The sequence below is a fragment of the Amia ocellicauda genome, chromosome 10 (genome assembly GCF_036373705.1).
Source record: "Amia ocellicauda isolate fAmiCal2 chromosome 10, fAmiCal2.hap1, whole genome shotgun sequence".
Taxonomy (NCBI): Eukaryota; Metazoa; Chordata; class Actinopteri; order Amiiformes; family Amiidae; genus Amia; species Amia ocellicauda.
In genome coordinates, this window is record NC_089859.1 from 23091497 (window position 1) to 23106565 (window position 15069).

General features: G+C 42.7%; 1 protein-coding gene and 1 long non-coding RNA gene across 2 annotated transcripts in view; one reads left to right on the forward strand and one right to left on the reverse strand.

Moving 5' to 3' along the window:
- Positions 1 to 1145: 1145 nt before the first annotated feature.
- The window catches only part of rapgef5a (Rap guanine nucleotide exchange factor (GEF) 5a), a 63194-nt gene continuing 49270 nt past the window's right edge, over positions 1146 to 15069 (reverse strand). Inside the window, exons 14-26 of the mRNA XM_066715574.1 lie at positions 14123 to 14220; positions 12075 to 12105; positions 11211 to 11289; positions 10891 to 11040; positions 10175 to 10272; positions 9562 to 9684; positions 8866 to 9044; positions 7301 to 7391; positions 6614 to 6664; positions 6235 to 6322; positions 5786 to 5850; positions 5387 to 5441; positions 1146 to 3949 (exon numbers count right to left, since the gene is read on the reverse strand). Coding sequence (XP_066571671.1) covers positions 3831 to 3949; positions 5387 to 5441; positions 5786 to 5850; positions 6235 to 6322; positions 6614 to 6664; positions 7301 to 7391; positions 8866 to 9044; positions 9562 to 9684; positions 10175 to 10272; positions 10891 to 11040; positions 11211 to 11289; positions 12075 to 12105; positions 14123 to 14220 — 1227 coding nt within the window. The 3' untranslated portion in view covers positions 1146 to 3830. The remainder of the gene's footprint in view (positions 3950 to 5386; positions 5442 to 5785; positions 5851 to 6234; positions 6323 to 6613; positions 6665 to 7300; positions 7392 to 8865; positions 9045 to 9561; positions 9685 to 10174; positions 10273 to 10890; positions 11041 to 11210; positions 11290 to 12074; positions 12106 to 14122; positions 14221 to 15069) is intronic.
- Positions 9040 to 9741, forward strand: LOC136760262 (uncharacterized). Its single transcript, XR_010820185.1, has 2 exons — positions 9040 to 9237; positions 9503 to 9741. It is a non-coding gene; the product is annotated as an uncharacterized LOC136760262 (long non-coding RNA).

Consider the following 15069-nt stretch of genomic DNA (forward strand, 5'->3'; position numbering starts at 1 on the left):
GAACACAACATGTAAAGTGTTGGTCCCGTGTGTCAGACGCTGAAATGATAGATCCCAGAAATGTTCCATACGCACACATTTTGTGCACAGGTGCACCTCCGGAGGACAGTCACAGCCAATCACATGCTCCCGCAAAACTGGAGACTTGAACTCCACAGTTTATTTCAATTGACGGACTTCCTTATATGAACTAACCCAGTAAAATATTAAAATGTGTTGCATGTTGCATTTATATTTTTGTTCAGTGTATAAATATCTATATTATTCCACTAACTGACTGAATCACGAAATCATGGGGTGGATTTTCTGAGAGCAGCAGGGGATGGAGTTGGCGTCATGAAGTGGCATTGAGACCGACGCTGGTTCCCTGGCACAGCCTGGCCTCTCCTGGGGCACAATACACTCTCTCACACGCACTGCGCTGCAGCACCACGACTCCCACTGCTGGTCTGGCAACCCTTGGTGTGGTGATGTTGCCAGGGCTGTGTGTGTGAAGACTGTCAGCTGAAGGAGTCTCTGCCGGCAGAGCAGGATGTGTCTGAACAGATGCCATTGGGTTGTGTAAACATGCCCCACCGATTAACAGCTAGAGGCATCGCACACCGAGAGAAACAAGAAACACCTGTGAAATCCCTGCAAACCTCACTGCTGCTGTTCACTCGGCAGGACAGTTTCCTCATTCATGTGCCATGATAACAACACGCCGACATGTGAGCAAAGGGGAGTGTGTGTGATCTAAACACGTGTCCACGAGTTACATAACAATGTGACATAGAACCACTGCATAACAATCACAGCCAACACACTGAATATATTTATGACCCTATACCGAAAGTATAATTTATATACATTGATTAAAATGAAGTCTATTCCTGGCAGCTCACATGCGGTTTAATGGATCTGTGTGAAATACAGGCAGAACCGGGAAGTCACTCTCTTTGTGGTCCTGCGTTTCGCACAGATCCATTAAAATAGAGCCAAGCCAAACCTAGCTTCACTCCTCAGGGGTTGTGTGTTTATGACTTCCTCTCTCTGCTTCTTTCTGCTCAGACTCATTGATGGGATGCAGGAAAGTCTCACAGCCCTCTTCTCTCCCACCACACTTACCATGAAATGCCAAGAAAGGAAAAGTCGCACTACAGTCATTAATGTTACATAAAAACACTTTATTTTTTCATACATTTTTACATTATCTTTAAAAATTCATATAATAAAAAAAAGGGTTTGTGTTGGAGGGACACTGACACGCTGTAAATGTATTGCTTGTGTTTGTAGTTTTCTCTTAATATAAATTATAACTGCAGCAGTTCACAACATGGGTATATTTACAGTTAGAAGATTATTACAAAGATCTCGAATCCCTTGCTAGTGCGCACACAAAGAATTCAGCGGTCAGTCCACGGATTTACCGTGTCATACAGACCACCGTGTAACAGCTCTGAAATCTGTGGGCGCCGACGGCAAAAATTCACAGGACATTGTTTTTACAAGCCGACCTTATAATACAATATATGTATCATAAATACATTTCAGAAGAGGAGTTTCACCTTCCATCAGACCACAAAAAAAAGCCTGATTTCACGGTTTCATCCACAACTCACAAATAAATAACATTCTCCAATAAATAATTTCAGTCTTAATGCCCAAACAGTCAATATTCACAACATATTACAATAAATCTATGCCGTAGCTGTGTAAACTGAGCACTTACATCAGTTAGATATCTCAGAATGCTAGTTTTGAAAGTCCATTCAAAGAGCTACTCTACGAAACAGATAAATCAGTATATCAGTGCTTTCCTAACTTCTTGGGCTTTTGAACAGGTTTGTTATTTGTAATTTTTATATATATTTTCTTGTGAAAGCAGAGTGTCTAATCATCAAGACAGAAAATGCATATTTGTTGATTAGCTAGACTACAGAAAAGCATGTGAAAGAATAGTTATCCTGAGGAAGCAACACACACACTGGATTTGAGTGAATTCACTCACAAAATGTATCAAACAATAATAATAATAATAATAATAATAATAATAATAATAATAATAATAATAATAAACTAAAACAAGTGCCTGGTACAGCCAGTGGCGTCTTAGTGAGGTGAGGACAGATCAGGTAATGAAAAACACCCGTTTGTTTATTTATTACACAACCGAACAACACTGAAATAAACCACCCCTGAATAAAGCTTTGTTTTCAGTCTGCACTCACTAATAGTGTTTATTTATATATTTATATATATAATGCTGCTTTTGTTTTCTTTCTCTGTTGTTTGGATGGAGAGACAAGGCGAATTAAGCTCCTTCACCAACAACAACTGCTGCTGTAGAGGGCAGTGTTTCCCAGAGACAGATCTTCACAGGCAGCGCAATCGCACCCACCGGCCTGCACACGCGTGAAACTGTGTAACATTCGGGTGCATTTAAGGCATAACTTTTTATAAAAAGATTAACGTTACAAAGCATTGGCTGTTGTTTATCATTGGCACGGATTAAGTGGTTAAAACGTACAGAACAGAAGAGGGGAACAGAAACAGAAACGGAGCAAAAACGAGGTTCACTCCACTGACAGCTATAGAGTCATTACTCATCATAGTAGGAGTGACATTATGTGATGGTTTGCCATGAAACTATGGATTTCATTGTTAATTCATGATAAATTATGTTCGAGACAGTTTAACGCAGCGCTATTTTGCACGACTCGGTGAGCGAAGTACTCGTTGATTGTAGCATCGTTTCGCCCGGGTCAGTGCATTTAGCAAAACTGGATTGTGCAGCAATCTGTTAGAGCGGCGACAGCAAAGATGCTCTACGACAGTGTCCAGAAGAAGGACTGTGATCACGTGCTTCAAAAATAATAATCAAAACTGTAATTTTGAATGGTTTGCCTGCCTTTGTCAAGGTGAGCTTCCACTGGTGAATTGAATGCATAATTTTAGTCCGGGGTAAAATGCATCTGCAGGTCACAGGAATGTCACAGTACATTACATATTGTGCTCAGAAATGTATAGGAAGTGTGAATGCGTTGCTATGTGAGCTACACATACCGTTACACACGAAAGACCCTTAACTCCTGAACAGCGGTGCGTACTGAGGGGCGCAGTGGATTGACTATGAACACAAGGCTGGACAAGCACTTTTGAAAACGGTAATCTCAGCATACTGCGAGGTAAACAACTCATAACCCCAAAAGGGAAATAAATAAATGTACTTAATACTGGCATTTCAGGAACCCTTTTCACACTGTTATATACGGAGAAAACTGACAGCCCCCGTGGGGTTAAGACACAAACTGTAAAGTCAGTCAAAGCTCCTCAGTGCTGCAGGAAGTGTCAAAGTCTTTATGCTCACAATATATTAAACATAACCATTATTAATGCAAGTATCAGCACTGCCTGCTGGAGGAGTGGAATCTCAAAAACGTCACTTTTTCTTCAACCACTTTTTTAGCAGTGGATCATCAAATGAAATTTCTCAATGACAGCGAGTCCTCCACCCCTGCCGATCTTTCTCCCAACACGTGTGTGCTGTACAAGAAACCAGAGGAAAGCCTCCAGTCGTGAACTCTCTGTAGGCCATCCTTGAGCAGCTCGGTCTGCAAGTCCTTTGGTTACCGAGGGTAGAACTCTGCTCTGTAAGTACGCAGTGCAGCAGGGTGCTGTTAAAGACAAGCTCAGTGCGTCTCTGCGAGGCTCCCCTCGTTTGTTCTTGGGACACAGGCCTCTGTCCCCAAAACATGGGCCGCATGCGCGTGAGGGGGATGAGCCCGGCCAGGGGGTGCGCCACCGTCTCAAAGTGCTACCTATTTACAGCCACGTCCCCCGGGCGGTGCCTATGCACGCGGCTCCAGTCTGTGCGAGAGTTCGAACAGCGTCTGTTGATTGTCGATCACGTGCAAGTGTTGGACGTAGCTCTTCACGTCCTGGTTGTCCTTCTGCGTCCCATCGGTTCCTGGAATGAGACAGGAAGAGTACAACATCTGAGCATGCGGGATTTGGTTAAAGCGTTTAAATCCATAGCGTTCCTGGGATGGCACATGGGTCGTCCTAAATGGAAATTGAGCAGGTGCATCTATCCCACAATGCAGTCACATTTCAGCTTTCCTCAATGCTGAAAATACGAGTCTGTGACTAAGGAATCCCCTCTAAATTCATCATCTGCTCTTGGGCAGACAATTATTGTACAGTTATACAATTAAAGTGCGAGCATGCTGACAACACAGCAATATTACTACTAATATATTACTACTAAAATATTACTACTGCATTAAATGAAATCAAATCGACAGATGTAATGGCACAGTCTTGCCACAAGAGAGCGCCAGCAACACACATATCCACTGTGGCTCAAATCCATAGAAAGAAAAAACACACAAGGGTCTGCAATAGAGCTTTTTATGACCCCTCTACTCAGCGGAATTAGAAATTAGGAACAAATACATCTCATTCACAGGCTGTTGTCTATTTGCGATGTTCTCCACAGGACACCCTAACGTTTAAATATTTAAGGAGGCTTCATTTAAATGTTTCTCTTCCAAATATACCAGCCCCAGCCCCTTCGCCTCTCTGTGTTCAGTCGGTCGGCTCAATTGCTTTCATTATCTCCTGCTGTTAAAATGTTTAAGATAATGGGCTTCCTGGTGCTTGGCATTAACGCTAAAGACAGAGACGCGCTTCAGAGACTTCACACAGTCCCATGAAACACACCGTCGAGGGCCGCGTTAATGGCAAATGTCGTAGCGCCCTTTTCTGGTGATCGCCAGGGTGAAAGGTATCCGTTAAAATTGAAAATTGAGATCTGAGATCGGTTCAGGCACATATCCGCCTCAGTACCTGCTTTTCGATGCCGCAAAATCAGGCGTGCTCCCCTCAAGAATCAAAAACGCAAATGCCCGAGGCAGAGACTTTCTGAGAGGGTGACATTAAATCGTTGGTGTGCGTTTTTGAGCCTGCGTGCTTCCGTTGATCCGAGACGTGACTTCGCTTAAGACAACGGAAATGTCCGCAAATGTTTAGGTGACACCGTAAAATTATACTAATGTGGACTATCTTCGAGTAGGAGAGGAAGAAAGCGACTTTTTACCACACAGCTGTCACCTCAATCATCTTTGCATAAAAATAATATATTTATACACGTAATATATACACGTAAATGTACTTTTTTGTGTGCTTTTTTTCCGATTATATAAAAACCTTGGAAAATACAAACGCAATCTCGTGCCCCTTTCAGTTACATTTTTGGTGAATTGGAGTTAAGTTTTATACAAGATGTCAGACCCAGACATTATTTGACAGAAGTAGGTCAGCGCTTTATTTACCATAGTTATCTACAAGAAAAATCGTCTTTATAGTCTTGAATTAAAAGCAGCAGATGAGCCCGAATACCTACCGATCTGGTCGGTCTGGCAGTGTCTGATGAGCCGAACCGTGTCTGCAATCATGTGCTGTTTGAGGAAGAGAAAAAAACATCCAGTCAACGTATACACTCAAACAGACATTTAAATATACAGACACACGTATCAGTCTACCTTTACTACTTAGTACATTTCCACAGACGTTAAACCGAGAGATTCGTGACAGTTCCTCCAATCTAACGGTTTTCCTGCTTTTACATAACACACACCAAGGAGGTGGGGCTGCATAGCGTTCATGCCACAGTACAATTATACATCATGTCCAATGTTTTGATCTGTTCTAGCTTGTTGTGCACATCCATTGCTTTAACCTATTTGCTGTAATCAGATCCTGGTCAGAAACTTCTGCTCACGTTGCTTCGTTTTTTACTTACCAGTTTCTCAAAGTTGACAAGGTTATCCAGAAACGTTTTGTTCCCTTCGTGAATAAATGTGATATCTAAAACAAATATAAAACGTTAGTACATTGTGTGCGATAAAAACAAAGCCTGTATCTTTTACAGTACAGCTAATAACTGTGCAGAATTTATGATTTATCCCATGTATCATGAATGGTATTAGTAAATGAGTTTAATTAAAACAACAGATATTCTGTGATGGACTAGCATGTATTTTTTTCTATCCAAGCTAAAGAGCATGGCACAGATTTATGCATCTCAAAATATTCACAATAATGTAACAATGTTTTAAAAGATACCCATAATCCTTTATTTTTTCTGATGGTGGCACAATTACTACATCAATCGTGGCACATCCCTCACAGAACACACTATCAGGAGCAGAGAAGCATACAGGATTTATATAAGTTTCTATGACAGCGTACCTTTCAGAAGGAGGGGCATGAAAGGGATTTTTGGTGGCTTCATTTTCTTGAAAGTATCCCTGTAAGCCTTGTGGTTTAGGGAGGGGTCCTGCAAAAACAAGTTCAATCATAAGTCCCTGGATCTCTGAATTACAGGGAGATACAGACACTCGCATGATATTCAAAACGGCTGTGCTCGTTTAAAAACAATTAAATGGGCCCTGAGGATCAATGTTTTCAAATTCCACAGCAGAAACAAAACAAGACGTATTTATGTTTCTGTTTCTAGGCTTTGTGTTGTCATTGTATAATATGTATGATAGATTATCTTAGAAATATGATTTGTGTAATTTTGTAGTGCTTCTGCAGTAAAATTCAACAAGGAGAGAAAATGACTTACTGTCAGCAGTTCAAGTTCTGAAAACAACTTCTTAAACTTTCCTGGAACTTTCTGAAATGACAAAACAACAAATGCAAGACGAAAAAAAAAAAAGATCAGAAACTGGGGGTTTTCAAAGGAACAACTTTCTGAGAAGCCCGACATGTACAGTACTTTTATTTAAGGACCGTTTTTTCTTTAAGCAAACTCTGACCCTTGAGAACAGCATTACTGGTCAGGCGGTAAGTCGGGCAGCTGAAAGTTTAAATGATAACTGTAAATTATGTAGCTTTTCTTTTCTTTTTTCCTGGTTATTTTATGGTTTCAGATGATAAAACTACTACACCCTGGCAATGCCTTGCAAACTGGCCAATACAAGCATCTTTAGAGGTTCACTTTAGTCCATTAGATACACATTCTTACATTGTAACAGAGGAGGATGATTACTGAACCGAGCCTGCATGTTTTTATAGTTTCTATGAGCTTTAACTAATCACAACAGATCTCATCTTGCAGCGAATTCATATATTATGTGAAAGGACATGTTCACAAGAGTTTAACAGATTCAATCACATGTTGTAGGAAAAGCATTTGACGTTGAGGGCAAATCCATTTCTGGACACACCCAGAACATGAAAGCAGAAGAGAAGCCGGGCTAATTAACACATCAGCGCACACACAAAGGAGCTATTAAGCTTAAGACGTTACCTCCCAGGTCTGTCCTAGGCGGCTGACAGCTGCCGTGTTGAGGCCCATGATGATGGCGAAGAACGAGTTAAGGTTTCTCTGGGCTCTGCAACTGTGAAGGGGGGAATAAAAGAAAAAGTGATTTCAGAGGGAGCTCCTATCGCTGTGCATGTAATCAGAAATTCACATGATTCGGAGACACATTGCTGGAGCCGAGAAGTAGAGATGTATCGCAGCCAGCACACGTCTTGAACCGAACGCATGAAAAGCCTGTGGCTGTGAGAGAGAAGAAAGAGCTCAATGAGCTGAAATCTGAAGAATAAAGCCAGGACTGCACCCATGCTAATTAACACATTCCTCACTGGTGTTTAATGTGCCCGTTTAAATAAACAGAGTTTGCTTTCACTGAAACTATTAACCTTATTCTATTGTATTTAATATTTAAATAAATATTATATTGTATATTCTAGCTCAGCATGTCAATGTTATTCCCATAGATAGTAAGTTCTACTTGAAATATGGATGTAATTTAATCAAAATGTTTATATAAACAATAACTGCAGCTAATTGTACCGGGAGGAAAGATTATATTTTTGCAACACATGGCAGAGGTGCCTTTATTGATTCAAAGAGACGTTGGTGCAAATCAGTGTGCGAGGACAGTGCAGTCGGTACGGCACGGCGTGGATACAGCACAGACCGCATGAGCACACACACGCCTCGGGCTGAGCTGGAGAACATTAACCACGGAGGATGAGAGAACATGTCCGATCCTGACGCGGCTTTGAATGCCTTTCTTTCAAAAATGATTGTGAGAAAAGATAAGCTGAAGATGTCAGACAAGGGTCGTTCTCTCCTGAACCCAGAAAAAGCAGCATTTATTATCTCTTTCTGCCTTCATAACACTGTCCGAATGCCTCCCGTGTTGAGATGAGATGGACTCTACTTTGATTTAATTACAGACTGCTACACAGCCACACAGTGGGTGTGTGTGTCTGTGTGTCGCTCCGAGGGAGTGACGGAGCGGCCACGCTGATCTGAGCACCGAGACGCACACTGATACGCATTAATGCGGCCGTGTTAAACATATGGTGGCTGCTGGTGTTAATGTGTTCAGGCGGCCGTCTCTGGCGGGTGTGGGCCCCGTGTGTTCGCAAATCAAAGGTTAATTCAGCAGAGACGCGATCGAGGGAGGCGGCTCACACGCCTGTAGGGAAGAATATCACACAATCCACTTCTATTCATCAGCAGACCGTAACAGCCTCCTCTGTACCCGACCCACAATGCATTGCGCAGTCAAAAGGAATTGAGGATACTATGATAAATATATATGGAAACTGCCAATTAATTAACCCTGGACTGCTACTGGGGTTGACGACTCCACACAATGTTAAATGACTGAATAACATGATTTAATCTCCTTTCTGTATATGGGCGCTTTACTGCAATTTGCGTCACTTTACGGCCGGCACACGCCTCCAGGTCTGTGAGGGATCCGAAGTCCATCCGAGACGGGCTGACGCACACAAAACGCGCCCCACTGTCACGAGAAGGAATGAAAGAGAAAAGCTGTGCTATGAACGTACTGAGCGGCGATCTTGATGAACTTCTTGAGCAGCTGCACACGTTTGCCCAGCTGGGAGCACAGCAGGACCTCGGTCATGACCCACAGCTGGACCTCGTTGCAGCGCTGGAGTAGCAGCTCCAGGCCGGCCGTGTTCTGGCCGCCCGCCTGCCGGCTGAATGTGTAGTAGATCAGCTCTTGCTGAGGGAGACAAAGACAACAGAAAAAAATCAACACACAGACTCATAAATAAGAAGGACAATCAAAATGCCCTCGTTCGCTGCAGTGTCATATAAAATATATATCTATGGAGGCCAGAGGTGACTGGCCACCCTCAGTGCAGCCATCAGGAGGCCATGGATGACTTTATATACACATCTGTGCTCTAAAAGAGGTATTCATTTCATTTTCTGGCGTATGCCGTCCGACTACCTTACAGAGGAACAGTGCACTGATTATAGCTGTAAAGAACAGAAAGTGCTCATAGGCAGGGCTCAGGAAGGGTTTGGAAAATAATAAAATATATATATTGTTCAATCATCGTCTCTGAGATACCACGTGGTACTGGGAAATTATTTCTCTACAGGTCACACCGAAATCCAAAAATACACTGCCCTAATGACATTCTCTTCTCTTTCTTGACGTCACGGCTTTGGCAGATACAGTCACTCAACGGTAGTAAAAGCCGCCGCGGACTCCGGCTCGACGCTGAGCTCACCTCGTGAACGCAGTTGAAGAGACTCCAGTCGAAGTTGGTCAGAGTGACAGCGACGTCCCAGGTGTTCATGCTGAGCATCCGAACAGCCCTGGGCTGGACCTCCTCATTGTCGGTGAACGGATTCTGAAACAAGATAAACATACACAATAAACAATATTTAGAATATATTTGTATATATTATTTTTTTGGTGTGAAAGTCACAACTCTTGCGTTATTTCGACCCCAGAATTCTCCACACATTGAAATATTCCACTGGCATCTCTGGGAGTGAAATATGCCGACACAGCGAGTGTGAAGTTGTTCTCCAGCTACAAAAGACTTTCAGTATGAGAATTAACCAAACTTTATGGCCGTCATTGTCATTATAAAGTACAGGCCAGGAAGCACCATAACATCTGATTTATCTCACGAGCAGCTGTCCAGGAAGACAGGATGAGAAACTGCGACAGAGAGCGCAGCGGGCCACTGTACCGAGACCCGTCACAGACAGCAGTTAATGACCTTGTGCAAATTAACGTTAAGGATCAAAAACGTCACATGGTACAATATTAATGCTTTTATATATTCCTGAATATAAATGGCTTAAATGTGATGAAGGAAAACCTTGTCTCACCATGATTTCACTGAGGTCCTTTCTACACACGACGAGGCGTCCAGTAATTGTGAGAGACTCAGAATACACACTGTCATGTGGCTGAAGGATGCGTTTCTCTACAGAAGGATGAGAGAAATAAGAGCGACATTCAAATATGTCTGGGTAAATGTCAGGCAGTACCTTTTGCAGATATGTCTGTCCTGTTGTTCTTGGTCCACACAGTTCAGACACTGATAGCAAAGAATAACCGGGTAAGTTTGGATCAGTTCCAATTAAAACAACAGCCATTGTGTTAGAAGACAACAGTAGCTGGCTTTTATTAATTAGATATACATGTTTAACATCAGGGTGACTCAAAACAGAAGGATTAACAGTGGACAAATGGTGTAAAACACACTGGAGACGTAGACGAAGATACTACAAGTTCCTTGGACAACCCGGAACGAAAAACAGTCCACGTTTTAAAGACACAGTTTTCCACCTCAGTATTTTTAACCTTCTTGCTTTTAACATCCCTGAAAGCCCTTGCGTTGTCAGTTGCTGACATTTGCTGGATCAAGACAAAAGGTTAAAGCCCCAAGCACTGGTCCACGGACGGGATCATATTTATAGCTATACTCTGACAAGACGGATTAGCTTCTCAAGCATAAAAAAAATCATAATTCCTGCTTTACTTTGATTGGAAGCCTCCTCCCCCTAAAGCCTCCCTTTGTCCTGTTGCTCAGTCACATTACCTCCGGGGAAGGTCACGGCGACTAACACCATCTCCTCCTCCGTGCACTCGATTTTGTCGGCCACGGCGCGCAGCAGCTCCTGGGCCGAGACGGACACCCTGGTCTTCACACTCAGGTACGAGTCTCTGGTGATGTAGACGTGGCAGAACACTGACAGGGGAGGAGGAGAGGGCAAGGAAGAGGAGGAGAAACAGACAGCTGGGTGAGAACAGGACTTCATCCCCATTCTCAACCACAACCCCCTCGAGCTGCACACAGACATATCCCCCCAGCTATGTAACCTTTAATAAATAGAAGTGTGACATTTTTTTAGTGCCTACCTTCCTTTGCCTCATTATACGTCCCTCTTGGCTGAAGCCAGTTTTCTTTAAGGCTGAATTGGTGGAAGAGGGCTTTATTCTGCACGAAGGGAAACAAAATTCATTAAGCGTTCCCTTTCTCATTGTTTTTACGAAAGCCTGCTTTCCTATCGAACTGCACAGCCCGGCCCAGCTTTCCACAGGAAACGTGCCAACAACATCTCTGTGGAGACTGCTTGTGCCACAAACCAAATAACAGAATTGTGTACAAAGAACAGAATTGCGTACATTAGACGATTTATTGAAAACCAAAATGTCAATAGTGTTTCAAATATAACTGTCACTGCTGGTCTAGACACTTAGGGAGACGTGGGGAGTTGGCTGTGCTGTTGTGTTAAGAAAACAGAGTAATACAATAAAACGACAGCCGCCTTTTTAACAGTTATGTATTTGCACTATAGCTACTGTGTGTAAGTGACAGCTACATCGCTATAGAATAATATAACGCAATGTATGCAAAACAAACCACACACCACCCCACCACTCTCTCACACACACACACACACACACACACACACACACACACACACACACACACACACAATTCAGGAAACATATATTATCTGAAGGAATTATTACACGGAAATAAATAATGTTAATGTCCACTGGAAAATTCATGCACACACCTCTCTCTCTCTCCTCGATTTCTTTTCCAATTTCAGATTTCACCAAGTGACTGATAATTTGAGAAGACAGTGGTTTAAGCAGGAATGATCTGCCATGTGAATGAGTCAAGACTGCCTAACCCCGGACCTGCGCAACGGCACAAGCCTGGCATCCCCAGGCAGCAGGAAAACCTGTGACGCATACAGATTAAACAATTACCTTTCTGTGCGGAGAGTACTCATCCACGGTGCTAAAGGGGGGGAAACAAAAAAAAACACATTAACAAATCAAATCCGAACCACATTAAAACAGCTTCGATAAATAAACAATTCAAGATGATTTAGCTAGTTTGAATCAAACCCTTACTGCACTACAGGGTTCCTACTTTGATTGGCAACACATCAACACGGTTAAATTAAATTGTCATTTTTCCTGTATCTTGTTTGTCCCCGAGTCCCTTCACTGACCTAGTAAAAGTGTAACCTTCAAAGTCATCGTTTAAACCTCAGGCAAACCGCCCAGCATTGTCCTTTTCGATACACATGCAATTTCTTCCCAGGACTTGGACCCCTGAGATTTTTACGGCTGCCTCCGTTCAGCGCACAGACACTTCGCTTCATTTGTCAAAAGACATTTGCTGTCCAGACCGGGGAGGAAAAACCCTCCGTGTGTGCCAGGAAAACAACAAAGCTGTTTCTAATATTCCCAGCAGGTATGCAGCTTGAGAAATGAGAATTCACCACTGTCTTAAAATTATTAGAAATTGTCGCACATGACGCGGATTTCCAGTATCAATTATATTTGTGTTGGAAAACCCATCACGATTGATTAAGCAAAGGCAACAATCAGTCTTATGCTCGATAACCGTGGTACATTTTCTTAATATCTGAATTCCAACAAAGCAGTCAGGCGTGTGTACAATATAACATGCATGAGAAAGCACACGCAGCAGAAAGATACAGTTTTCCCCGGCCCGGGCCCACGGGGACGCAAATTAAAAAGCGGTGTAGATTGCTAATGCTACAAAGCAGGTCCCTTCAGCTTTACCTAAGTTGTTGTTGTAATCTTTAATTTCCATGGATCCCTCTTCCATTCCATGTAATTCATCTGTGCCGATTCGGAGGTCTCTTGGTAAATCATCGACGTAAATCAGAACGACAATGATTTGCCAAGAGACCTCCGAATCGGCACAGACTCATTTACCAGTCTGAGATATTAGACCATTGCCAGCAGTGTATAATTTCTTACTGGGCTGTAAAGGGTGTAGACACATCATATAAAGTGCTTATAGAGGTGGAAAAATGAAAACAAATGACAATGAAAAAAACTGTCAACCGAAATCATTGGTGTCACTCTCAACAGCTACCTGTGGCTCCTGTAAAGGTCTTTTAGCCCCTCAGGGCTACCAAAGACCAGAGCAGTATGAGTCAAAGTCATTTGGAAGATCTTGGAAGTCTGAACACCCTTTATCTTGAGGTCCCTACAAAGAATCGGGGCAGAAATCAGATGTTTTCTGTCCAACTCCTGGAGGGAGGAACTCAGCCAAGTGGATGGTGGAAGTCATTAATGTTTTTTGTTTAATTTCATTATATTCTCTCTCTCTTTCCTGAACAGAAGGCACACAGAGCCCAGAATAAAAACCACAATGTGAAGACCCAAGACACTGCCTGCTATCACTTGATGTTTACGGTCAACAATGGAGGACAAGGCCACAGCTGTTTGGTGGCTGTGAACACAGAGGCCAACTGTATTCCGGCAGCCCGCCCCGATGGTAGCGCAAGGAGCGCAGACAACAACATTTCTTTCATACTTTGCCCTTTTCCGTCTTCTATAAAAATCCGCCGTGCCTTCAGATCTGACAGAAACAAATCAAGTGACCTTCATGTTGCAGATGCAGCCTTTCTTCCAGACCTCTAATATTGGCAAACTGCGAAATGGGTGACTCGAGGGCAGGCACACTGTTCCTCACTTGTCTGATATGATCTTTATTTCGCACAGATGTATTTTAATATAGGTGCCACTACCTGGTCATTTCCAGCAGTGCCTAACAAATATGTCTCCGCTGAGATTTTAAAGGGCATCAAAAAGCCAAACATCTCGTATACGATAAAGACAAAGTCATTCACTGAAGAAGCAGCATTAGCTTAGTGGACTGTCGAATTCAAAAAGAAAAGAAAGCAGAGAGGCTTAGACAGATAACAAAAAAAAAAACAATCCTTTGCTTCTGTGACCATAAATACAACAATAGGATATAAAACGCGACTCACTGCCTGCGATGCATTCGGAGGAGCTTCTGAAATTCCTTTAAATCTTTTTCCAACGATGGATATTCATAGAGGTCATCAAGAACGTAGCGATACAGCGTCTGTGGAATCGTGAAAAGATACTAGTCATGAGAAGACAAACACATTGAATGCTAGGGTATATTGTCAAAAGTGTAGAATTGAGAACAAGGGCAGTAATGTTCAGACTGTACAATGCACTAGTTAGAGCTCATCTGGATACTGTGTACAGTTCTGGGCTCCACACTTCAAGAAAGATATCGCTGCTCTAGAGGCAGTTCAGAGGAGAGCAACCAGACTTATTCCAGGTCTGAAGGGAATGTCCTACTGAGAGACTGAGGAACTGAACCTTTTCACCCTGGAACAGAGGAGACTACATGGGGACTTGATCCAAGTCTTCAAAATCATGAAGGGCATCGACCACATCAAACCAGAGGAGCTTTTCCAGATCAGCAGGGACACACGCACCCGGAGACACAAATGGAAATTGGGCTTCAAGGCATTCAAGAGGGAAAACAGGAGACACTTCTTCACACAGAGAGTTGTCACAATCTGAACAAACTCCCCAGTGATGTGGTTGAAGGGACAATTTGGGAACATTTAAAAATAAACTGGATAGGATCCTTGGATCACTTAGTTATTAATGGACACCAAACGAGCACGATGGGGCGAATGGCCTCCTCTCATTTGTCAACTTTCTTATGTGCTTAATGTCAAAGAAACAGTGGCAGAATTTTTATACAGATATGGGGTGTTGTGTTTTTGTGCATCTCCTTTGCAGTAATAATGTGTACATATTCATACATGACTGAGATCACTGTATCCAGAAATCAAGTCAGAGAAACAAAACGAATAACAGAATATACAACATAATTCCATCTTGGCTTTCAGCGACATCATAAACCACGCAGTAGAAGCAATATGTAAACTAC